The sequence below is a fragment of the Embiotoca jacksoni genome, unplaced genomic scaffold (assembly GCF_022577435.1).
Source record: "Embiotoca jacksoni isolate LCO1_2020_lvr unplaced genomic scaffold, fEmbJac1.0.p SCAF_6, whole genome shotgun sequence".
Lineage (NCBI taxonomy): Eukaryota > Metazoa > Chordata > Actinopteri > Embiotocidae > Embiotoca > Embiotoca jacksoni.
The window spans coordinates 16203701-16231350 of NW_027185414.1; the positions used below are offsets into that span (position 1 = coordinate 16203701).

Below are 27650 nucleotides of genomic sequence, written 5' to 3' on the forward strand. Positions count from 1 at the left end.
GAACTATAGAATGGGCTCATCCTCTCTCTGAAACCTCTGTCCAATGGCTGTGTGCCTGAGGACGAATAGGAACACAACACTAGTGCGCTATCTGATTAGGTGGGGTTAATTACAGAGCACTGTTTTGTAGTGGCTGCATTTGAGAGCCGCCCATAAATAGATGGGCATGGCTAATGCATGCTCAGAAATGAATTTTAATTAACTGTGTATCAGAGAAGCCCACTCAGGGGCTTGTTTTTAGCATTCACTGACCTAGCTGTTGGATGTGGAGTGGGACAGGGTCTACACCCAAGACACTGTGAGGGGCTGAGAAGCACACCACAGCCACATGAACCAGGTGATATCAGTAATTCATATTGATGAGAACTACCTGTCCGTTTGCTCACACATGATCTTCGTGAACGCAGGAAATTTACATGGTTTCTGCAGGTACTTCGTCATTTCAACTGAGGATCAAACACTTGTGACGCTTCAATGTACAAGAAGCCTCATCCGCAACATGTTTCCGTGTAACGTGGACTCTGAAATGTACTAGTGGTTGTGACAGTAATTGTGGAAATTTCACGACTCCATCCATTTTACTGACCCTTCACTCACACCATTTTTGTTCCATCAATGAATTGTCTTCTTTGAGGGACATGTAGGTTGTTTTTTTTTCACATTCAAATGTCAAATGGCTATTTGAAGTCAAGCCCTGGTGATCCGAACCATTCTTCCCTTTTCCTTTGCAGTTTTCTGTGTGATTGGATTAATTATGTGTCACTCACTTTGCTAGAGGTCAGCAAACATACATTCTCGGTCATAAGTCATCAATCTATGTGACCGTGGAGATGAAAAGTCAAGCATGTCAGCCAGAAAGCTGTACAGAGAAGGATCAGCCCATTGATTTCAGGGCCAAGCCAATCTCACCACAGCCTGCTGCCCTGAGAACTGAAATTATCCCTATGGGCTATGTACAGTGAGCTTCATACCTTAGATTTGTAGTGGATAATCACATTAGCAGGGCCTATAAATGTTTATTTTAAACGCAGAGGAGGATAATTACCCAACAGGAATGACTGTGTAGGCCATATACTGCAACCTACTGTAGAAACGCAATCTATAAACCATTGCATGGTGGTTCAACTCAACACAAATGCACTTCTGAGGGGATTTCTTTTTTTTTTACTTCATTTAGCTAAAACAGATTTTGTTTAACCTCCACCATAAAAATGGAATTCATGTAATACAAAAAAATATTCCCGAATGAGGTTCCACTGCAAAACATGTTAATACAATGTGGTCTTAATAGTAATAGTTTGAGCATAATTAATCACAAGCGTTTGATTATGGAGAAGCTAATGATAAAGCGCTTAGAGTGGGGTTGTAATATCTGGTGCAAAATGTAACAGACGGCAAGGACAGACTGAGCAAGCTCACACCACAGACAGCCTGCTGGCTGCTGACGAACCAGCATTATTGTAGCTAAACTCCACTCTCCTAAATGGCTAATCTTTGTTGGATCTCGCCCTTAATTGGTTAACAGTCTCCGCAGGGCAAGTGAAAGTGGTGCTATTTAAGGCTCCACCATGAAACAGCAACACTTTCATCTTGGCAATAACAGGCAACAATTATATTACCAGATTCGAAACTGAACCTTCTATCTACCCACTAATCAAAAACGCAGCCCATCTGTTGTGCTGTCTCTTTTGAAACGAGCGTTTATCTGCAGCCTGTACGATAACTGGGTCTGGACACTAATTAACTGCTAAATAGACCACAATTAGATGTTATTTCTATTAAATTCTGCAGGAAAAAAGTAAAGCGGAGAAGGAAACAAGCACATTTTGTTTACTCGAACTGTACCGAGCACCTATGGAGCCCCATCACTCTCCCTCGATGTCTCTCTCTCTCTCTCTCTCTCTCGCTCTCGCTCTCTTTCTGACACGCGCACCCGCGTGCGTGCACACGTGCATCAATACAACCTTGCGTGCACTCACTCTCTCTTTCTCCATCACGCACATTCAGACTGGCAGGCAACCAGTCACACACACACACACACACACACACACACACACACACACACACACACACACACACACACACAGACAGACACAGACGCGCGCGCGCGCGCACACGCACACACACTTTCCCTTAGCTGTGCTTTTGTGTTTTGTCAGAATTAATGAGAAAAGTTCCCTTGCCCTAGGGGTAATTAGTGTCCTTGGAGTTAAATAAGCTAATACTTAGACACCTCTGGCACAAGCAATTATGTTTGTGTATTGAATAATTGATTCAAAGAGGGGGGAAGGGCTGCTAATCAGATCTGAGCATAATGAATTGATTTAATTAACAGGGGAATCCGAGGGTCTCTGGAAACTGCGCGCATTTATTCAGTAGCAGCAGAGGCGAGCGCGGCACATAAACTGGGAGAGAGGCGGCGCGAGTTTGCTCTCAGAGCAGTTGTCAGATTTGCAATTGGATTTGTTTGAATATAGTTGCCGTTTCGGAGCAAATGAGAAGGAGAAAGAGAGAACATTAAGAGCAGAGGAGAGCTCAGCCGTTCAGTCTGAGCGTCTTGGTCCGACCGTGTGTGCATAGTTACGGATAGGCGACACTAGATTTATATCGCTTTTCATTGTTTTGCCTTTTTTTTTTTTGTATTCGCATGGAATTTATCAAGAGCAACCAACGTTGTTTGATCGCTATTTATTTGCATTACAGTTCAGCCCGGATAGGGGGTTCTCGCCGCGTTTATCGCCGTATTCCGCGTATGAATTATTATTGATAAGAGGGAGAAAACGTGCAGACGGCAATTCATCCTTCCAGGGTTTTGGTTGATCGAGGCGTAGTCTAGTCAACCGCGCGTTTCAAAGCCATTTCCAAGAGAAGCTCTGAGCTGACCGAGCGGTGCAGCCTGCTGGAGCCGAGGACGGATCGCCCGGGGAAGGACTCCTCGTTCCTCAGGACGATGGTGTTGGACAAGGAAGAGGGTGAGTAACAATCACGGACCGCGGGATGCTATAACCTGGGGAGTAACACGGCTAACTACTGACATTTTACACGTTACGAGTGCCTCCGGTCTCCCCGGACCCTGCGCACCCGCAGCCTCCGCTTTCCATTGGCTTTTTCAACCCCATTCTGTCACGACAGGGTCCGTGTTTTCCACGCAGAAACGTGTATCTTGTGGCTGTACCGTGAAGTTGAGGTGTTTTTTTTTTTTTTTTTTTCGTTTTTTTTTTTCCTCACAAAAACAGCCTGCCACGGCCAAACTGCAGTTTAGTTTGGAAGAGTTGCATGTTTATTTGGAGCAGATTTGTGTGGTGTGTAACCCCGGAGTTTGAGGATACTCCACAGACTGCAGTGCATGTGGCTCCGCTTTTCTTTCCTCCTCTAAGTGCTTTCTGCGTCTGTGAAGTTGGCGAGGCATTCTTTGACATCACCACGGGATGGGAGATGACAGCAGAGTGCTTTTAACTTGATTGCAAATTATGGATAGCGCCGTGCAACGTTCACTCACTTTCCATCAAAATAGGCCTACTTGCATTACTTATCTATTTCCATGTATTTAGGTTAATGGGGGAGGCAATCTAATTAATTTAAATTTAAATCAAACTCGCCTCTAATGACGTCCCATTTTGGATTAAAGTGATGTTGAGATGTGCAGTGCATTTATGACATTCAGGTCTACATGTCTCACAGTGTTTATGCACTGTGAGACATGACAGAAATATCCAGATAGAGAATATTTAGTTGGATTTATGTGGTCTGAAATGAAGTCATTCTGGGATGTTTTTTTCTTTATCCTGTCACTTCTTCACGACTATTTTGAGAGTCGATTTGCGAACATTATCGACCACCTGCTGGCATGCACAATGACAGCTTCCACGAACCATTAAACATGTTTTCGGTGTTATTTCTCAAAGTACAGTACATTTCTGTTGCACATTTGAGTTTATCCAGAGCTCCTCCTCCCTCAACAGTAATGGATGCATTTGTAACCCATTATTTATGTTTGAAAATGGATATTTCATTTATCTTATCAGAGCATCCTTTCACTTACACATCTAAAAACCAATAAAAGGACTGCGGCAGAGACATAAATTGGTCTGTCTGGCTGAATCCATGTTGTGCTGCTAATGTACTCAAATTAACTCAACTGTAAATTGTCTCCTTTGGATGTCTGTCTAGCTAAAAGTTCCCCATATGATTCATGATTCAGATTGCTTTTAACAGTTATTGGCTAAGCAATATGGTAAATGTACAAGGTGATGCAAATGGCGTTAGTGGGGAAGGATGCACAGGAGCATGTAATGCAGTCAATACTACATTAACTACTGATGCCCAATTACAGAACCAGGGAGAGAGGCTTTTAGGAGCATTAGGACTTGCAGAAAAGCTGAGATCACCTGCTGCTCATTGCCTAAAAGCTTCACCCTTTATTTGCTGGGCCCAACCAGCAGCTCCAGCATTTTGGCCAGGTTGTCAACAGAGCAGCTTGGATCTGTTCTCTTTCACTATGGTGCCTCTTAGCGTTTATTGGCTCTAAAGTTATAGGCTTGTCAATTCAACCTTCTGGTCTAATGTATCCACTTAGTGCCTGCACAAATAAATGTGTGCGTTCGTGGCAAGGGAGGCGTGGGTTAGTGTTTTGGGTGGCCACATAGGTGGGTATGTGTACAAGATGATTCTGTTTTTCTTGATTGATTTTTGCCTGCGTGTTCTCGTGCGAGTAGCTTAAGTGTTCATATTTCAGTCCTTGTGTGGCCTGTAAAGCCGATCATCAGCGTGTCTGGTGTTGTGTTCAAAGCCTGCGATGCTAGTTGGCGACTAAGTAATGATGCTGCTTGTTTGGCAGACTGTTTTTGAACTCTGACTTCTCTTAGAAAAGTCTGCAACAATGTGCGCCGCAAAAGCAGTTACCAGAAATGAGTCTCTTTTTTTCTCTTAGCTCCATTGAGAAAATCTAATCTTATACAAATAATTTCCCGCTGCATCATTCTATCAAGAGACGAGCATTTAACATTCAATTTCAGACATAGTGCTGTCAGTTGTCACTTTCATCACATCTTGGAATCAAACCGGAAACATTCCTTGTAGTTTCATGTTGGATGTAGGCACCTGCACATATCATGTGTCTTGTCCATCACATGTTACAGGCACTTTGTACACTATTTACCTCATTCTCAGACGACTCGGTATTAACTGGTGATATCCACGATCTGGTAAAGCCCTGAGTCTGAGGGCACGTATGAGGACTGTGAAAGGAATACAGGCACTGCTCTGTGAAATGACCTAATATGCAGGTTATAGTTTGCAATGGATAGCAACACATGTACCAAGATATTCTGTGTCAACATTTTATTTCACCCCATATGAGGTTCCAATTTGCGTCTAATTTGAGAGGAAAGAGCAACTCAGCAATTTTCTCTCCTTCTTCGTACCAAGTGCAGCAGAAGGAAGTGGGTCCACGCTGAAGGCATATTTTGCTGAACATTAACATAACTACAGTATCGTCTTTACAGGCCTGGGCAGAAGAAAAATCCTCCTGCTACTGGTAAATTTCTGGCTACCTTTCGCTCATTAATTCGAGATGCAGTTATCATCCTGTCCAGTGAAATTTTTACATTCATAAAGTATGTGATTGAAAAGCAATGCTTCAGATGAATACAGACTGGCGATCTGTCGACTGCTGTAATAAAACTTGGGCTTCAGGCTCTGATTTTTATTTTGAAATAATAAGAATTGCTTCATTCTTTACCAGTGTTACCATGGTAATACTGTCTCGTAGCGATGTTATATTGATTTAGAAAGTGGACAGTAATATTTCTTTTCTGTTATTTGGTTTCTGAGGGTTGATTTGTAATTTCCAGTTGGAGATTACTTTTATATGTTCCTTAAGTCTTTTCACTTTTACAAAGGAATGCAATTTGCTCTCTTGTATTTGCTATTTTCTCATCTTATTGGTTTGCTCTCACTTCAAAATTAAACTTGCCCATTTCAAATATTGAAATTACATCTGGTTTTTGTGCTCTAGGCCTTGAACAATATTACAAACACATTGCTTCGTTTGATATTTCTCAAGTCACTACAGTATTTTTTTTTATTAAGATTTATCATAGGCACCTGCATCGCCTCAGCTGTACTTTTCCAATTTTTCTTAAACACACTTTGTCAGGAGACAGTTGTGTTTTGTAACAGTTATAAGAGTAACCTGCACAGATCAATGTCCTATTTTATTTCCATATACAATCCAAAATAGTACTAAAACATACATACGTGATAATAACATTATCTATACTGCATCGACAGGTAACATGACTTGCGCCCTTCGTGTTTTGTCCATCAATACTAAAGCGCTCCTCATTATTCCTTTTAGCTAAACTCAGGAAAAAAAATGAACACAAAATCACATTAATACCATTTTCAGCTGCGAGTGTTTAATTCCATCTAATCTGAGTCTGATCTCACAAATGCAGAATTCTCACTCGAGACAATTTCGTCTGTCACTACTAAACCTCTAGATCCCTATCAGTCTTGATCGTTTCACATTTACGAGTGCGGGAGATGTGTATCATTTTCCATGATCTAAGTGGAATTCAAAGGGACTGAATTGAGACTTAAGAGACACGTGTTAGCGAGCGCGCCCACCTGCCTTCGATGTAAATGGATGCACTCATCAGTGTGGCACACAAACTCAATTATGCACTCTTGAGCTGTAAGAGCATCTCTTTCATTATTGCCAGAGGCTGCATGCTAGCCATGTTATCATACAAATTCTCACAAGATCTGCAGCTACCACATGCATCCCTGTTGTGTTGTCCCCAGTCTGATCTTTTTATTTTTATTTGACAATCGTGAAATTTAAACAGTCCAAAAGCACAAATGTTAGAATAAAGATTTTTTTTTTTTTTTTAAATCAACAAATGTGCTGACAAGTAGAGATGAATTATTATTATTTAAACAAATTAGAGAAATCTACCGTGTTATGAAGCTGTGAGATAAATTCAGACATGCACTGAAGTGCTGCACAACTACAGAACAAAACTAAAATAAACACCACAACTTAATGCATTTATTAAAATATTAGCCAGATTACATGCTGACATGAGTAACTAATAATAAATAAATATATATATATATATATATATAATATATATTTATATAGTTAGTTAGTTTCTTTGAGCCTGTTGGCAGCAGGTCTCACTCCCACCTGTCACAGTAAAGTTGAATCTTTCAAGCTGCTGCTGACGACTCTCATGTCAAAGAGTAAAAAAAAAAAAAAGAAGAATTCACCCGCTGATGCCTCAACAAACATGCGCACACACTTCCTGCAATATCTCATCAGTTTTTTTTTTTAACAGTTATTTATTCACCTGTTTACCTATTGCATGCTCTCTGTTCTGACTTGTTTAGCGTTTTGATGCTCTCTGTAAAGCTTATTCTTTGCTCTCTGGAAAATCATCTCCTTTATTCTGTCATCATAGGCTTAGAGAGGGAAGACAGCAGACATGGGAAAGAGGAATGACATGGAGCAAAGTTGTTGACATGAGCAGATGTCAAAACTACAATGTCACCAGCTACGGTGCCTCAGCAGCTGAGAGATTAATTACAATGGAAAAATGGAGTAAATGACGCGTCTGAAAATATTTTTGACCCAGAATAAACAGGAATGGTTCAATGTTTATTTGATTACTGCGGTGCACTATTCACATGTAAATCTCAAATCATAATTGCACTGACATCTCTTAACGCTTATGTCATAAAACAAACTGGTACCGTTATCCATTCAGCATTAAGCAGGTCTTGTTTGATTCTTGCTAAGATAATCCCCTGATTCATATTTCTTTAAAGGAAAGAAAGGACTGCATATACATATGTATGTCTGTGTGCGTTATAGATGATACTGGATATTTAAGGTCAATGCCAGTCATTATTCTTGGAGTTTAAAAAAAAAATCCAATTTGATATTCTGACTGATTATTTATTTGAAATATTTTCAAATATCAGTCTTCTTACAGTGTGTATGTCTGTATTTGCGCCAACACAATGTTGTCCCGGTGGAAGATGGAGGGAGGGGTGGGGGGAGTAGTATATTTAGAGGAAAATATTTGGAAAGAAGAGTGACATGCAGCAAAGTTCTGGAGATGTCAAAACTACAATGTCACCAACTCTGCTGCTTCGGGAGCTGATGCGAAGAACTTTTCAAAGTGTTACTTTTCAAAGTGGTGACACATCTGAGAAGAAGCAGTGGACAAGTAATAAAAAGTATTCATTGGTTTGTTGGCGATGCTGTATGCTAAACATGAAGTGATGGATACCTGCATCATGGTACTAATATACTTTTAGGAGTCTATATGAACAGGTCTGTTGTACAGTCCACACCTCACAGGGCCAACAGGAATTCTTGACAATGCCATATTTCCCATTTGCAAAAGCCCTGATCGCTGTTCCTGAGTAGTTTAATTAGTTTTTGGCCCCGGCTGTGTGACTGTGTGACTCTGAGTGTGGCAGTGTTGGTTGGTCTGCAAAAGATAGTTTGTTCTTGTGGGTGTTAGGAGCAGCACGGCCTCCAGGGGCTGCTAGCGGGGCTTTTAGACTTTCAGTCCAACTCCACACTATTTCTGTATTCATTTTTCTGCAGGTTGAGATCCAAAACGTATTTAGCCTTAGGTAAGAATTCAGTCATTCTGAGATGTAGACGTTATGTTTTCTTTCTCATAACGGTCTCTTTTAGCCATACCCTCTCCTGCCTCAGGATGCTGTTCAGTATAATAACTGTGAAATAAGTTTTAATTAACTCATATGTTGAAGTCCTATAACTTCAAGTTGTTTTATTTTCCTGCCCATTCATATAAAGTTTTAATTTCTCATCTAGTTTAAAATGCATTCACGTGACTACTTTTGGTAAAAAGAAATTTGTCACAAATTTATTTATGTCTGAAACAAAGAAATGAAAAGCCTCTTTAGAGCTGAGTTTTACCACAGGAATCCAGAGAAAAGGAGGATGGATTCCTGCTTCCCACTGTTTTAAGATATTACAGTTATCTTGTTGGTTAATAGAGATGCCCGGGGTGCCTTCTCTTCAAGAAGAATCAACTTTCTGAGAACTTATCTCTTCCTGGATGACCTTCAGTAAATAAACTCTTAAGTAGCTAATTAAAGCTTGTGATTAAGAGGAGTCCTTCTTAGCCCCCTGAAGCTGGATAAATAGATTAGGTTTTGGATATTGAAGTTGTTGATTTAATCGGTGCTTAACTATGATGTTGGTAACTACAGATTCAGAGGCAAATGACAGCTGCCTAACACACACATCCCCAATTAACTTAACGTGACACCCCCCCCCCCCCCCCACCACACACACATTACTTTTCATTTTATTCCATTTCATTTGACCAGTTGTCTCTTGCTGAATTGCCATTTGATTTTAGCCAGTAATAAGAATTACTCCTAGAGGAAATAGGGTCAGTCTTTATATTATAAAGGTAATATAAACGCGTTAAAAGGAATTCATTAAAGCCATTTTCATAATGAAACGTCAAATATCATCTACAGTATTTCTCTCTTGAGCGCTTCGGGATAGCCTGCCTACACGAGACGGTTTGGTTTGCCATCTGACATGACATCACACCGAATCTTCATGAAGACCTCTTCTCTAATTGCGCACCCACCCGACCTCCCTCATTATTTACCCCATCAGGTGTGGGAGTAGGTGCTTGAATGACATTAGAGGCCCATGCCGCCAAATAACTGCCCCCTGTGGGGAATTTGCATTATTCAGGATTAAAGAAGCTCACACAGTGCACCACAGTATGATGTTCCTTCTTCCCCTCCATTTTCAACACACCGAGGACCCTGAATGGCACACCTGTCTCCTGGCATATCCTTTGAAATAATAAGTGTGCAGTAATTGCTGGGGAGTGGGGAGGATTTGGTACATCACTTCCTGACCTCATGAGTGACACAAACTTTAGAGGGCTACATTTATTCCTCTCCAAATGCATTTTTAATGTGGACTAAAAAGTGTTTGCGTTCTGTTCCGGATGGCGGAAAGTAGCTGTGACAGGTCTAACGGTTTGATTTCTTTTTTCTTTTCTTTTTTTGACACTAATCATAAAGTGGCAGATAAGATTGCCTCTTCTACGAAAGTTTTAAAGTATATAGTTTGAGAATAGATGGATTTTTTTTTTTCTTCCTTATTCCATCTCAGATGCAGACTCTGGAGGAAATGTCAGTTGATCTTGTACCGACTGTATGAGAACTGAAGATGAAGATGCATTCACCTTTTCCTTTATTGACAGCTTGCATTTAAATGAAAAATGGTAGAATGGCAGGTTTCAAAAACCAAATACCTCCGACCAACAGCAGTCAAAGCCCAACAGTACACCCACATTTGATTGTCTAGAAGAAATACCAAACCTTCTCCTTGCTCTGTCAACACTCTTGACAGTCCTCCTCCTTTAACAGCTCTCGTGGGTTTATTTGGGGTAAACCAAACCATGAATGTTTTGTGTCTTTTCTCCTCCTTCTCATTCATCGTATTCCATCACTCTCATTTATTGCCCCATCTCTCCCTTCCCTACTCGGTTTCCGCAGTTGACAGCTTACCTTGCAGAGCTCTAATCTCAACCTGCTACTGAGCAACCAAGTGTTGGAACAAGTCGCCTTCTGTAATAATTTGGAAACTCTGCCAGGTTTATGTCTTAAAAAAAAAAGCAGCAATGAATTTAATTAGAAAGCTGTTGCATATCTCTGTGATACATTTCTTTTAATTAACCCCATGTGAATAAATTAAAAATAATAGGGGGCTGAAAAGTGTGGAAAAAACCACCCTAATGAAGTTTTCTGTTAATTGGGATGGAGTCTGCAGCCAAACCTCAGTGAGTAGTGAGCACCAGGAGCTAACAATGCCTTCTGTAAGCCTCAGAAAAGGGCCCAGGGCCTTCGTGCTGACTTCAAGTGTAAGAAATGTACCTCTGACGTGATGGAAATGACCGTGGGCTGGGAGAAAAGGCAGTCCTGTTCCAGGCTGCTCTGCTGAGACTCCCCATGCCGCGCTTGAAGCTGGGCCAGTGTTATTGCAGCCCTAATGCGGCTGACTCATTTGGAGCGGATCAGGAGTAATTATGGTAGGGAAAGTGGCTGCCGACCGTGGGGGTCAGGACACTTGTAACATGTGAAAAGAGCAATTATTCCAGGAGACAAAACCCTCCCTTATCCTGGGCAGTGCCAGGGTCAATGCAAGGGACGGCTGGGCTCCGTTTCAGCGGGGCTTATTAGCTACAGCAAGCTGCAAAGTTTGAGAGAGTGCATCTTGTTAATGAACAGTCCCCTCCTCAACTGCACCAGCCCTGTCTGCTCTCTCTCCCACTTACTGTGGGTGTTAATTATGTCATAATCATAGCATGCATACAGTCCCAGAAATCACCTCACAGACCCCAGCATTCATACACAACCATCTGGAAAAGTAGCATGGCGTACAGTAATATAGAAGGCTCTTAGAGCAAATTATAAGGAAAAAAAACACAGCCGGTATGAAATGTAATATTGACTTGGGCCTTGTAAGAAACTGCCTAATTTGAAAGAGAGTGTGTATGCATGTGTTTCTCTGTGTGTGTGTGTGTGTGTGTGTGTGTGTGTGTGTGTGTGTGTGTGTGTGTGTGTGTGTGTGTGTGTGTTCATGTATATCTTTTGCTTTACTCCTTGCATATGTTCCAACTAAAGATAGGAACATGAATCAGTGGTCTTTATTTTGTTTATCATTCAGAATACGCTCATCACTCTGCTTTCAACTGGCATGTGTATTCCAGCTGATATTATTACCAGATGTCTTGTATTTTGTCTTGGCGATAGAAAAGTGCTTCTATGGGCTCAATTACAGCGATGATGGAAGCCGAATGAAAGGGGCTGATTTATGCACACAATGGCAAGACATCTGCATGAGATCCCTATTAACCTTAGTGGCAGACACCTTGGCCCAGGGACAAATTTTATTTGTGATTGCCATGGCCACAGCGTTTACAGTGGCGGCTGAAACACAAAAGACTGGGTTAAATCGGCCCCTGCAGCCTGTAAACTGCAGACTCTGAGAGTTTGTCCAACACAGAACCAACAGTCATTTTCATTTATCCCTATTTTTTTCTCTTACCATCTACAAGAGGAATTACATATTTGTATACACAATATATATATATATATATATATATATATATATATATATATATATATATATAATATGTAATATATTTTATATATATATCTTAAATAAATCTTAAAAGCATTATATTATGATTCATTCAGTCATGCAGGGTTAATGTTCAGTGGTTTGGTAACTTCAAGCAGCACTTTATAGATTCATTGTAGTCCATTAATGTCATGTGCAGGACTACTTTGAATTAAGAGATGATGGTGGTGGTGGTGATGATGATGATGACAAATGCACTTGTTCCAGATAAACGCAATCATTTGGTAATGTAGTATCTAATTTCCTTGAGCATCCCAGTCTGTGTATTCACCATGCTGGTGGCTTACACTTTCTTATTTAGTGCAGCTGGGAGTTGGAATTATAGGGGCCCCTGAGAGGAGGCCCACCCAGGGCCAGCTTCCACTTCCTTGAAAGCCCACCTCCCTCCCCATGTGTCAGGAAGGCTGAGTGATTCTCATCAAGATCCTTTACCTCCCCATGAACCAGCAAAGTCTGCATCACACCATGGCGTCAGTGCTTTTAATTGATCAAAAGACATTTAACAAAACACAGAAGCAGATGTAACTGTCCTCTCTGCCATTAAGGATGAGTGCCCATGAGAGCAGCTGTTCCACTGGGAGTGAGTGTGTCTAGTGTAATGAAGGAGACCATGAATTTCCTTACGAATACAAAAAAAAACTAAATTATCAGATGGATCAGTCCATCAGCAGTAAATTGATTTGGCAACTTTTTAGATGGTTGATCTCTAATCTCTTAAATAATTTCTCAGTTTTATATCATTGTAAATTGATACCAAAATATAAGTAGAAATGGTGTCAAATTTAGCCATGAAGTCATGTGATTATTGTTGATCCTGGTACAATGCTGCATACAATTCAAGCACCTACTGAAATAAATTTAAATTTAAAAAGAGCAGCCAAACATTTTAGCAGTAATGACAGAAAAAAATGGGTTTGGGGAAAGTCATCTGCCTTTTCTGTTTTGCCATGTCCAGATGAAAATTGTATTTTTCTATTTTCAAACATTTCCTTGCGTGCTCCATACAGTGTATTTTTTTCTTTTAAAACCTTAAATATATCAAAAAGGTTAGTGGACTGATGTGATTTTTTGATATCTGTACAGATGGAAGTGTAAATGGGGTAACAGAAATCGGATGCTATCTATAATGGAAAATACATGCTCTGACAGACTGCTTGGGCCGAGTAAAACTAACTGTACGTATTCTTGAAAGATACAATCTTAAAGAAAGAGAGAGATGACAGGGCTTTACACACAGTACTAATAGCAAATTAAATTCCCTCTCAGGAAGGATATTTGGCAGGGCAAGTGCTGTCTCTCCACTTTGAGGGGTAAAATGCATCCCTTGTTGGAGAATGAGTCGTGATGTGGAGAGGCATGCTTTTGGTGACATCAAATGACACTGGAAGGTCAGTGGCACTTGTATCTGTTAAATGGATTGGATTAAGTGGAGGCTGCCTCCTAGTCTGCTGCTTCCTTTCATAATGCAGCTTTTCTTTCTGGGAGGTGGCAAGCATTGGAGGTTCTGTTCTACTCCAGCGTTTCACAGAGCGCCGGGAGTGGTGACAGGTGCAAGAAAATGTCTCATGGCATTAAGGGAATTGAAAAGACATTTACTTTACACAGTTTTTTTTTTTCTTCTGTCACTGCTCTTTGTTTAGGAGGTTTTAGCTACTGCTTGCCACACTGCTATTAAAGCAGTTTTCCAGAGGCTGCTTTGGTAGAAGACATCAAACCAATGTTTGTTCCCCGCAATGGCTTCAAGAAAGAGGCATCAGTTAAATGTGCATGCTGGTTTCCTGGCAGACATTTGGTGTTCCTCCACTTAGACATCTCTCCTACAGTCAGGCCTGAAGCACCAGGACATGCGCAAGAAGAAATTAATGTCAGACTAACTACGAACACAGAACCTCGGTCGTGTAAAGACACATACTGTGTTGTGACTTTAATGATGTTGAGCAGGGTTTAAACAAAGCGTGCATCCAATAGCAGGGCTGAGCAGCATACAGTAACTCCGGGATAGGTTAAGCTTCGGCCTTTTCAAATGTGATGTAAAACACACACGTAATGTTTAAGAAGTGTGTGGTGGTCTCAACCAGTTAGGAGCAGTTCTCCGAAGGTGGAGGAACGACCTTTTTGTATAATTAGTTCTCTTATTTAAAGCAAAGGTTTTGAGCAGAATAACTAATTAGGTGTCATAAAAGGCAAATTAAAGATTTTTGTGATCCCTGAGGGAATTGCAGCAACTCCTTTCTTTTCCTTTGCACAAGCTTTGAGGCGCACAGACACATGTACATGTGTGTACACACACACACACACACACACACACACACACACACACACACACACACACACACACACACACACACACACACACACACACACACACAGGCGTTTTCTCTCTCCTCATTAAGACTGTTTTTAGTTCTGTAGAAGTCTGTCAGGCGAGTACTGTTGGCATACCTGCAGAGAGCTCCCCTAACAAGCCATGAAATACAGGTAGAAGAGTCCGCCATGATCCAGTGTGGCTTGAATTTGAAGCTTTTTAGCTTCATTTACACTGAACATTGGTATTTATAGCAGGGTTTGTGATCCTAATGCGCCAGCTTCAAGGGGTCTGTTTTGGGAAGGGAGGGAGGTGAGGGAGCTGGAGGGCAGACAGAGCACTAATTGATGGCTCCCATCACCAGCACTGGACCAATTAGCCTTTCCACTTCTGATGAAGAAATAAGACGGCTCAACACCGTTGGAGCACTTACTGACATATAAACCAAAGCCATAAATTTGACTAACAAGCTCTCCGATTCCTTTCACCTCTTTTTTTAAAAGGGGAAATGCTAATTATATTACATTCATAGAGTTATTGATGGCCAAAAATCTCAGCGCAAATCTGGATCCAATAAGGTACTTTGTGAGTCGATTTACATGTGTGTGTGTGTGTGTGTGTGTGTGTGTGTTGTGCGCGTATGTGCGCGTATGTGAAAGAGAGAGAGAGAGAGAGAGAGAGAGAGAGAACGATGATTTTCTATTTGAAAGAAGTTCTTCTGAAAAGTGGAATCAGATTTCCGTGCAAGGGAACAAACCTGACAGAACTAAGTGAGAAAAACACAAAGTGAAGCAGTCTCTTGTTTCCAGCTGAGGTTGTTTATCACTCAGCTAACCACAGAAGTTAAAGATAAAAAGCAGCTCTAACTACAGAATGGATATATTCAAGCTTAATGTCATACAACTGCTGAATACACCATCAAAACTGTGCATGCTTTACTGCTAAGGACATAAATAAACTTGATCTGGTCTGTACTAACTGTAAGCCTGCACACCTCTAAAGTGCAACAGTAAAATGGTGACATTTCACATAAAACCCTGCGTAACGTGTCTTTAAAACGGGACTTCACAGATACACACATACAAAATGTTGGCCTAACCCCCCGTGATGCAGAGTGTCCAATCTTTTTTTTTTTTTTTTTTTTTTTTTTTAGAAGAGAGAGAGAAATGTGTTTTGAAAGTAGAGAGGCAAGTGGCGTCCACTGTGTGTTCTTTTAGACGGATCAATAGCTCAGTGTGTGAGAGAGTGTCTTAAGAGCTGTTGTCTTGTGCTTTCAGCTGTGGCAGACCTGTTAGTGCGACAGAGGGGAGCTGCGAGCCCCTGCCTCTGTACCAGCAGTGGCCTGAGGGGGGCTTTTAGTCCAAACACAAATGTCAACCACACATAGACTATTAGTGTTTAGTGCAGTTATTAAATGGACTTTATTTGTCCTTTAGGAGGCTAAAAGGCGCACTTAAAGGGGACCTGCGTGACAGCAGGGCAATTTGCGAGTTTGGTAACTTAGGCTCGCTCATTGCAGACACATGAGCACAGATAAGTGTAAAAGGAGGAAAGGCTGTAATGCTCTGAGTAAGGAACACTGTGTGTGTGTGTGTGTGTGTGTGTGTGTGTGTGTGTGTGTGTGTGTGTGTGTGTGTGTGTTTGTGGTTTGTGTGCACGCACGTACGTGTGTGTGCGTGTGTGAGAGTCTGTGTGTGTGTGTGTGTGTGTGTGTGTGTTTGTATGAAACACACAGAGTGAGTGTATGCTAAAAGGCACTTAGGCCATAACATATCTCACTGGGGTCTGGTAGCAACGTTTTTGTGGTCAGAGGCTTTTTAAAAGGTTAATGTTAATCTATACCAAACAAAGCCCATGAGGAGCTTTTACAGCTGTGGACAGTTGAGTGAAATGGGCTTTGATGAAATGGTAGGTAACTAACACACTACACAGCTTGTAGTAAATACCACAGTAAGCAAAATAAACATCAGGGCTTTTATTCTCAGAAATCCACGTGACATGCTCCTTCCTCTGAAGCCTGCTGCCGGTGATCATGTAACTTTTGTATTACAGCATGTTCGTAGTGGAACAACTAAGTCAAGTCTTTGTAGTCCAATGTGACCTGTGTGCCTATCTACATGGAAGAATGTTTTCTTTAATGCATATGAAGCAGGGCAGGCAGTGTGCTGTGGCCGTGTGCGAGGCCAGGCTTAGACGCCTCGAGAAGCAGCCAGCTTATCAAAAAGAGAACATGAAAAGTCATTCGTGTTCCTGGGCCGTAAATCACGCATGGCTGTTTGTCTCCTTATCACTACAGGTGTGCCGATGCTCTCCGTCCAGCCCAAAGGGAAACAGAAGGGGTGTGCTGGCTGCAATCGCAAGATTAAAGACCGCTACCTGCTCAAGGCCCTGGACAAATACTGGCATGAGGACTGTCTCAAATGTGCCTGCTGCGACTGCCGCCTGGGGGAGGTGGGCTCCACCCTCTATACGAAAGCCAACCTCATCCTCTGTCGCAGGGACTACCTGAGGCAAGACGACACACAATCACCTTTCTCCACTCACTACAGACACAAAAGCCACGCCACTCCAAAGGCTGTGTGACTTGAAAAGATCACCGTTTTTTTGTTTACCTCCTGGTGTTTCTTCAAACACCATTAAAATCAATCTAAATCATGCAGATTTCTCAACGTTGTAACTACATCTAGGCAAAACCCAATACGAGTTTGCTGTCATATTCTTTTACAGCATGCATACAGCAAAGGGTAATGTTGTTTTGGGATGCTCTAGCACGGGCGCTCTGCAGAGGCACACAAAAAAAAAAAGACATTTTGGGAATTTATGGAGCAGCACATCTCCATATTTGTAATCCATAAATTGCAAAAAATTGTAAAAAAAAAAAAAAAAATTTAAATCCTCTGCAGCATTCAAAACATGATACATGGAATCATGATATTTCTGCATTACTGTATCCACAATACAAAATACATCAAACAGCCTGCGGACATTAAGACCTCTATGCAAAAAAAGTCAGTTTATAGCATTGATAGATATGATATGATTCTGCTGTTGATTGTTCTCATATTTTTCCTTTGTTTACATAAACAAAGAGGACTTCTGTCGTGAAGTTGACATGCTCTCAGTTGTACCAGAGCTGTAGGCTGTGAGAAACCTCCAGGCAGGCTTGTTGCTTCACCAGTGCCCCCACCCCCCACCCCCACCCCACCCACCCACCCACCCACCCACTCCTTCTGATGCCCCTGCCATCTGCTTGTTAAATTAAACATGACCATTTCCTGGGCGTTAGGTCACATTCCCTACCATTTATTTCAGAGAGAATCCCCCTGGGGCCGACTTAGGGATGCCGGTGCCCTCGGCCCCCCCCCCCGACCAAACCTCCCTGTCCTGCACCGTCCTCCCCCTTCCCCTTCTGTCTTCTTGCCTCAGTTATCTCCAACTCACTGTTATCTCCAACTTGCTGCTACCCAATTAGGTTTGGATATAGAGCTGCAACGATTAATCAATCATCTGACTGACAGAAAATTAATTGCCAACTATTTTAACAATCGATTATTTGTTTGGAGTCATTTTTAATTAAAAATAATGCTGACATTTTCTAATTCCAGTTTTTTTAATCCATGAAAATAAACAGAATATCTTTTGGTTGTGAACTGTTGGTTGGGACAAAACGGCATTTCATGCTGCACCTTGAGCTTTTTACTATTTCCGGACCTTTTAAAGACCAACAAACTCATTGATTAATTGGGAAAATAAATTACACTATTTGCAGCTCTACTGGGATCAGTTTACGATTTAAATTTGAATAAATTTAGTAAAGAGCAGCATAATTTCAAATCACTACTAAAATCCAACATAATAGAACCTTAATGAACTTGGTTTTCTTCCTACTTCACTTGTGTCTTTCAGTGACATTTTACTTTCATCCCACCTCTTCCTCTGACCTGGAAGGAGCCTGCAGCCCACTCGAGAGGCGCTTAGGGACGTTACGTTGAGATAGGCCATTATCATCCATCAGTCCCCACCCACAGTTAATGCTTTTAAGATGCAGTGAGAGGTCCACTAAGACCTGATGTTGCCCCCAGAAGGGGCAGATGGTGCAGATGAGGAAATAATAAATGGGCAAATGACCAAGAGAAGGCAAAAATGATGAAGCTCAGAGTTTCACTTGGTAAAATACATCAGCTGAAAGGACAGCAACCCCAACCCCGAAGCCATAAGTGCCTAACTGGCACAGTGAAGGGAGAAGGAAAAGCTTTCTCGCACATTAGACCAGTAGGATGTAGAGGTCAGGGAAGGGATGAAAAAGGAGAGTGACATATGAAATCAAGGGTTAGGAATACTAAAATAAGAATGAAAAGGAAAGAGAAGTAGAGAGCTTCCTGTGCTCCTGAGCTGCCCCAGATTGTCTAATGAAATCCATCCCACTCGCCTGCTCTTCAGCCAGCGACAAATGCAGAACACTTAATGGCTGCGATGCTTGAGATGAATTCTATTATGGAACAAATTAAAAACCTTGCCTTGCGCATAGAGAAGAGGCAGTTTGAAAAACCAGAGTATTAGAAAGTAGGTGATGCAGGCTCCATCCGGCACCAGTTTCCTTCTCATTCCATCTTTTCTGAGCAGTGAGACGAATGCTCGCCTCACCTGCAGTAATGAAGTTAAATCTGTGCACTGAATTAGCCTCCTGCACTTCATTAAAGACAAGCGGTGGATCAAACACACTTTGGTTATTTCCCAGGGTTTGGAACTCTGCCATGCTCACATTAATTATTATAGGAGCTCCATCTGTGATTGTCCTTCAGTGGCATTAGCTCCTTATTGAATGCGCACACACTTTCCTGAATCTTATACTTACACACAGACACGCGCACACACGAACACACACTAAAAATGCACACACATATCAGGCGATGTCCTCCCCTGCCCTTCAAAACAATGCACCAACAAAAAGTTCACTTTTAATCCACCTGATGTTCACTTCCCTGTATAAAGAGAGGTTGTTTTTTTAGCAGCTCGCACACATTATTTAATCAAAAACAGGAATAACAGATTAATTATGTGTTTCCTTTGTGTCTAGGGCCAAACGTACGACTTTACCAGAGGGTTGACAATGTAGTCATGGTGTGATCATCAGGACTTGAAGCCTGAAATCATTTAATCTTCTATTTAATATATTAGAGAGGACATAATAGTCATCCACTTATCAAAATGGGGTATAATTAACTGTAAGAGGAAAACGTTTTCAAGATAATGAACATTATAAGTTATCCAGAAACCAGTGAAATAGCAGGGGGAAGATGATAGCTCCATCTGGATGTGACTGTTTTTTAAAAATCTTATCCTCTCCTCACTCCTTTAGGAAGTAAAACAGTCGCTCTTCTTCTGTAACAGTTGCTCTTCTCTTTTGGGCTCGATAGATCTGAGCAGAAAGGTTTACACTTTCAAAAAGACACAACTGTTGGGGAAGGTCAGAGCCTGCGATGCATGCATTAACAGCTTTCCCTTTTATGAAATATGACAAACCCTGTGCAGGCAGGGAAGTCACAGAGAGCTCAGAGAACAGGTAAAAAAACTTCAAGAGCCAAACCCAATCTGAGGGAAGCTATACAGAGAGGCAGATGATGCACTGAAGGAGTGTTAAGGGTTTGAAGTTAACAAAGCAGCAAGTTGAAAGAACTGAAGAAGGCCTCTTTTCTCGAAAGATCCATTGTAATAACTCAATAACACAGGAAGGAGAGCTTCTTTACTTTCTTGCCGTCCAATTCTGCTCGCAAAATCCCACACACACAGTTACATGTATAGCTACTATACTATACTATACTATACTATACTATACTATACTATACTACTGTATAGCTACTAGAACTATTTTACAGAGCAGAGTACAGTCCTGTGTTGAAGATGGCAGGAAGCAGGGATGAAGCACGGATACGACCTGCCATATAACGCATGGACAAGCTGCTACGAGAAATTATATTTCCAGACGTTAGAACAAGCCAACAAAAATTAAGAAAATAAAAAGCAATGCAATTGTTTCCATGCCAAGTCAATCTGCATGTAGTAAGATCTATGCTACAATAATGATGACTGCTGATCCAAGTGCTACAACCTCAAATCTGCCAGTGAGACGAGGAGAAAGAAATTCAATATTTGGTAAATATACCTGACCATTGGAGGTATGTTCAGAAATTAAAATGAAAAGCGAACATTTGTGGTAACTCCGAGAAAGCAGCAGCATTAAACCCACCATAAATAGAAGGGAATTAAGATAAAGTATTTATTGCACAGTCATACGATTGTAATTGGCAGGAATCATATACATATAGTATATTTTGGAAATATGAGGTGGGTGTTTGCCTAAAGAGCTCTGGTGTGTATTTACAACAGTCGGGGGTGGGCGAGGAGAGGATCAATGCTGAAGAAAAAATTGCCACTTTATTGTGTCATATGTGATGGTAACTAAATATAATTTCCTTGAAATAAGACATTAAAAGTTGTCCCACTGGACTCTGGGATTTTTACTATATGCCACTTTACTAACTAATGTGGTTGCAGCCCTCCTAACTACTATGTCCAAAGAAAAGATGCCATAAAGTATCTGAACCCTACAGTTGATTAAATTTTTAAGCTCCAAAAAAACACAAACTCATCCACTAAGCTTGTTTTTATACTGCATTATCCGGTACAGAAATCCACACCAGAATGTGTCACAGGTTGTGGGGAGTAAACCAAATCAGCACTTCTAACCCTCTAATCCATTTATATGAACTACAGAAGTGTTGATTTCAATAGAGGACCTTTTGTGCTTCGAACTGTTCCACACTGATGATCGATCAGTGAAACCCGGCGTTTCATAAGCAGCCCCTAACAACAATGTTTCTGAGTGCCACTCACACTCTGTTTAAACAGAAATGCTGAAAAAAATGTGTTGATGTTGATTTTTTTCCACTTTCCTTGAGAGAATATTGACTTATTTCACCCAAATGACGGGGGAAATTGAAGTGCATGACCCACTGCACTCCTACAATACAGGACATGTGTCAGAACAATACGCGGGAATTCTTCAGAAAATGGTCTATTCAAACAAAAACAAAAATCTATTTTAAATGAAATGAATTTGTTTTTCAAAAGCAATTTACACTTTGTTCTTTGAAGGCTTTATTTCTGTGCAATCAAGCATATCGGGTGTAGAAAAATGACTTACGGAACTGTATTCACAGTGTGTGTGTGTGTATATATATATACACACACACACTGTATAAAGGTATATATATATATATATATATACCTTTATACAGTATACCGTCCTGTGTATAGTTTCTATAATGCCTGACTACAGTGGGGTTAAACACACCCTCAGCTAGTTTGGATGACTCCATAGATTATTAATCAGTGTTGTACATACAAAATAGAGGCAATCATTTACAATTCATACAGTATACTGAGTCCTGCTCTTCAAAAGCTTAAATGGATCTAATCATTTATAATCTATTTCCCTTTTGTGTGGCTTACTACTTCATTTTTTTTTTTGTAATATGATGCATTCTCTCAGCCGACATCTTGCTTTGGAGTGAAATATGTTGCTTACTATACGTAGCGCCCCCTCAGCTGTTACTCATGAGACTACTGCAGGGGTTGTTCTCTCTGGCTGCTTTTAGCTTCATAGGAGCAGGAAGAGAAGAGTGTAATGTGTTTGAACAAGTCTCTCAGGCTGTAATCTCCTCTTAGCACAAGGAGCTCAATTAAGCCATATGTTGATGCCACATTATAACCCAAACACATCAACTGTTGGCTGAAGAACTGTGTGAGTGGGACGCAGTCACATCCTGAGCACTTTCTTGCATTCCAACTCTTCTGTGCCAAATTTCTGCCTGTGATTGTAAATCACAAAGCCAATAAGGAAACCAGGTTAGCATGAAAGAAGTGGATTGCCTCATGATTTGGGGTCTATTAAGGTGACCAAGCGGCGGTGCCAGTAAAGAGAACATGCCACGGTACCGTAGCTCCATTCAGCTTACTGTACTTCCACAGAGGAGGCCTGCAACCTTTCTGGGCTATCAGCAGAATACTTGTGTCCTCAGTGTGATCAAACTCGGGGTGTGGGGTTAGAAAGATGTGGGCGTTGATCATGCTCTGCAGGCTTTATGTTATGAATGTTTCGTCTCCAGTACGAAGTTCAAATAACCCTCGTAATAAAGTGGAAAAGAGATCCTAGGCATGGTATTTCATTAATAGGTTTGTAGAGTATATAGATAGAGCTGGAAGGTAAAAACTAGCCACAGATGTGGCACACTGCTTTCACTGAAGGTAGAACTCGGGTGTCAGCAGCAAGCTGGGCTTCCCCACCAGGCGTTTTCACAACCTGTATGTATCAACTGAGCACCATGTCTGCAGCCCAGCAGGGTGTAATGGAGATAGGTCAGAAAGAATAATCCTACTCACTGTTACAGGTGTGTGCATGTCAGTCTCTGTAAGTGACCAAAGCTCTCCGAGGGAGAGAGAAGGACATCACTGTGACCCTCTCGGTGCAGAAGAGCTCAGGAGGGGTGAAACACAGAGGAGTGCCTGACTGTCACACTGGAGGCTGTCGGTTTTTTTTTTTTTTTATCAAACATGGACAATGTTTTGGGGAATAGTGAAAAGAAGGGAAAAGAATTAGCCTTTATCTAATCAAAGTCAGAAACTCAAGAAATCATAGCTGCCAATACTTGTGTTTTGTGCACAGAAACTATCATAAATGTTGGAATATGATGATAACAAGGTCAGTTTCTGTTGCACGTATATTTTGTCTGTTTGTGGAGCAATACTGAATGTGTGAGAATGTTTTTTAGATGTTTGGATGAGCAAAAGTCTTTATGTCTCTGTGAAAACAACACATTCTTGGCGTTACAGAGCAGCCTGTGGGTGGCGGATGTCTACAGTAGGAGAACATTCAGTTTTTTACTGAAACAGTAAGCAGTTGTAACAACGTCTCAGTTTAACACCCTGTGAATCCCTCTCATGGAACATAACAACCTTTCTCCCTCTGTTTCTGTCTCCGGCTCCTCTGGGGCAGTGGCCCCTAATTAGAAGCAGAGCTGCTGGATAGACATTTTCTTTAACAAGGTGAAAGCAACTGAATGGGACTAGAATAAACGAGGCAGAATATCAACACTGTGCCTCCTCTGTCTGAGCTCTACAAGTTTGGGGAAAAGTGGTTAACATATGGTTGGAATGACAATCTGCTGTTGCCTTATCCCCTTTTGCAAAGCTGTGAAGCGGTCCTTTTCTTGCTGCAGAATATATAAATCTATCTGTGCCTCAAAATCTCCAAATTAAACATAGGGGCAGGCGCTTGGAAAATGAAAATGTAAATCTGACTGGGAAAAACATTTGAGCTTCCTTTGCTTTGAGGAGAACAGATATCTACACCAGGGCCTTCTTGCTGTGTTTGTGACCTTTATCATTTGGCTCTTATCTAATAAGCCTAAACAAGCCGCAGTGAGTCAGTTCACTGAAACATTTAGTTAACTCCTCTAGGTTACACAGCCCACCACTGTCTCAGGCTCTCCTCTGCCTGAAGGAAGGAAGGAAGGAAGGAAGGAAGGAAGGAAGGAAGGAAGGAAGGAAGGAAGGAAGGAAGGAAGGAAGGAAGGAAGGAAGGAAGGAAGGAAGGAAGGAAGGAAGGAAGGAAAGAAAGAAAGAAAGAAAGAAAGAAAGAAAGAAAGAAAGAAAGAAAGAAAGAAAGAAAGAAAGAAAGAAAGAAAGAAAGAAAAAGAAAGAAAGAGTCGGGATTGAGCCTGAATCCTTGTAACAGAAATCTTTTTGAATTTATGACTACGTTATTGAACATCGTCTCTTGTGTAAAAATACAGCTGGCTTTGGTTGGAGATGGAGTCATTAGGTATTTTAGTTTTGAAAGAAGAAAACTTTCAATAGTTCAAATGGTTTGCCTCAGACCTGTTTTCATTGCTTGTGCAATGAGCAAGAGGGAAATCCTTTGAAGACGAGATTAAGACCATGTGATCATTTTAATTAGATCATTAGCCAAGAATTAAGATCGATGTTTGTAACTCTCATTAACAAAAAATACCAATTGGATGCCAAGAAAGATTTGAGCATTACATTCTGCATATTTTGGTTTTGACCTGTTTGCCATTGCAGCATTTCTCGTTCTGTTTTTCTTGCTGTCGTTTTGCTCTGTTTTTGTTTGCTCTTTCATTGCATCAAGGTAAAGGGAAGGTGAGTTAATCTTTGTCTGTACTCTCTGTCTTTCAGGCTCTTTGGAACAACAGGGAACTGTGCAGCCTGCAGTAAACTGATTCCAGCCTTTGAAATGGTGATGAGAGCCAGAGATAATGTTTACCATTTGGACTGTTTTGCCTGTCAGCTTTGTAACCAGAGGTAAGAATGGGGATCATAACTACACAACATTGCCTTTTTAAAATACATGAATGGAGTGTTAAAACACCCGCTAGCTTAAACATCAGGAGCTCTTGAAAAAGCTCTCTGGTGCAAATGAAATTAAATGTTTTATTACATTATTTCAGACCACATAGTTTGAGTCTTGGGAAAAAAACTAAAAACTAAACAGTGGTTGTCTTGTGTTATGTTGTGTTGTAAGAATAAAGGTTGCCTTTGTGATGCCCTGATAATTTACTATTATGACACACCGGCAGCAGTTTGTCCTTGTTTATGGCTAGATCTGTAAATCTTTTAAGCCAGCGGGATGTAAAATTAGCCCTCGTTGTTATGTGTTCAAAGATTTAAAGAAGGTACAAAAAGGACGTTTTCCAGAGGTGTGTTGCTGCGCAAGAGAGAATAGACCTACACGGGTGTGAAATGGTGTTTCCTAAGGGATAGGAACTATTATGGAATTGGAGTGAGCACAAAGCCTATGGTATGATGTACACAGACTATGACATACCCAAATATTGCTTTTTCCTATTAATATACTGTCAGTAATGGCACCACTCTGAGAGCAGAACGTCCTTTGCATGCTTGTCAGGGGTGCTGTGACCCTGTTCCTCCACACAGCACAAGCCCATTAACCTTCTGCAGGCCAGATTCAGTTACCATAGTGAACACCTGCTGTAAGGGAATTATGACTGCAGTCTCTCTTCTCAGCTGGCAGACACCAAGCCAGGTCTCATCTGGCACAGCATTGCCATGGCTGTGACTGTTACAGCTTTATTTACTGTTACCAGCCTGCCACATTACTAAAGTCAAGCTATTTTCAGCTATATTCTTATCTTCACTCCCCTTCAGTCCCATTATGGAGCTGTGTCCACTGTGTCACACAAACAAACAGCAACATAGAGGAGAACATCAGTAGGGCAGGCTGCAATGTGTTTTATTCCCGTCTTCAATTGACTTTGAGACTTTAGAGGAAAAATGTTCTCGAGCACTGGAACCAAACTGGAGTGTGAAAAGCTCACCCTGTGGCAGAGTTTCCTTGGAAACTCTCGTGGCACCAATGCCGTTTTGCCAGGCCAAGGAGAGTTGACCTGCCTTTCATTGGGTACCAGTGCTCATGTCTGTTTGCTTTGAAATGGGATAAGGTATTAATATACTTCTATTTGAAACCACACATTTATGATGACCATCAAAACAGGCTTTGAATCTCTGACGAGGCACCGTGTAAAATGTCTCCAGCCAAATGTGTGCAATCAAACAAAATCATCGTTACCTACTGATCTTAAATGCTAAATTTTCACTGCCAGAACAGAACAGTCAGCACACACACACACACACACACACACACACACACACACACACACACACCACTTTGTCATGATGCCAGATTTAATCATCCGTGTTTATAACAACAGTTTTGCCTTTTGTTTTTCTCTGCCAACAGGTTTTGTGTGGGGGACAAGTTTTTCCTAAAAAACAACATGATTTTGTGTCAAATGGACTATGAGGAGGGCCAGCTGAACGGGAGCTTTGAGACACAGGTTCAATAGTTGGAACCTCATGGCAGCAACAATCGGCTCCACACTTTACACACAAGATGGATGTTCTGCTGCACTTGGAAAAAGACAAGCGTCTGTCTGCTTGCCTGCAATACTTTTTAAGACCCCTTTATCAGTCCCTAAGGACTCTATTGTAAATGTTCAACTTTTTGCCCCTCCCACACCCCCAACACTGAGCAGTTACAAATTTTGATGTACAGTTGTGCCTGCTTAGCTGAGCACTGTATTGCTTGTATGTTTTGTGAAATTTGTTTCAGGTTTGTTTTCTTTTTCTTTTCGAAATGGTTCACTGGAGGGTATGTACAGTCTGTTTTCTCTGTATATATAAACTGGAACATTTATTTTATGAAATGTAATGCAATTTTATTACTAGTGTGAATTAAAGATTCTTAAATGTTCATAGTGAGTTTTTTGTCTTACCAAAACCAAAGTTGTTGGAGGAGGTTGGCCCATGTGTTCATATGTAATCATGTATCCAAAAACTGCAATGCTATAAAAAGCCTTGCAAGAGAAAAATATATTTGAAGTCCTCCTTAACATGATGCAACAAAACAAGTTTTATTACATTTTGCAGAGTTCTGATGGAATTAGAAATGCTGTTTAAAATGAACTAAACAAGATTTTATTTGGAATAAAAGAATGCTTCTCCAAACTGTGTTGTTGTCGACGTGCAGGTGTCATGAAAGGGAGTGAGATAAGCTGAGCTGCTCTCTGATTCATGCTTCACTAATTGCCATCTGATTATGAGGGTGAATTGGCCTGGAAATGAAATGCAACAGCAAATAAATTAGAGAGAAAATAAATACTCATTGAGTATGAGCTCATTCAGACTCATCAGCGACAGAAGTGCAGTGCTGTATTAAAAAGTACTTTCCCCAGAAGACTCTGTTAATGGAGACGAGTGACACTGTTTATCTGATGAGGTTCTATCTGATACACACCAGGAGCCCACACCAAGTCTGGTAGGCTGTCACATATTCAGCTGATCTGTCAAGCGATAATCCATTTCAGTGATTTTGCTTATTACATGTAGTCGTATGAATTAATCTCTAAATCAGAAAAGATAATACTGGGTAGGAAGACATTTAGATAATTTATTACAAATAACGTGTTATTGGTGATAAACAGCTATATATATTAATTAGGTAGCACAATCATTACTAATGAT

The 27650-nt window shown here is 41.0% G+C and overlaps 1 protein-coding gene across 1 annotated transcript; it reads left to right on the top strand.

The window, feature by feature from the left end:
* Nucleotides 1–2099: 2099 nt before the first annotated feature.
* Nucleotides 2100–26880, top strand: lmo1 (LIM domain only 1). Its single transcript, XM_069174113.1, has 4 exons — nucleotides 2100–2972; nucleotides 16825–17038; nucleotides 24786–24911; nucleotides 26368–26880. Exons 1-4 carry the CDS (start codon nucleotides 2951–2953, stop codon nucleotides 26471–26473), a joined length of 468 nt encoding a protein of 155 aa, XP_069030214.1. The 5' UTR covers nucleotides 2100–2950; the 3' UTR covers nucleotides 26474–26880.
* Nucleotides 26881–27650: the final 770 nt, after the last annotated feature.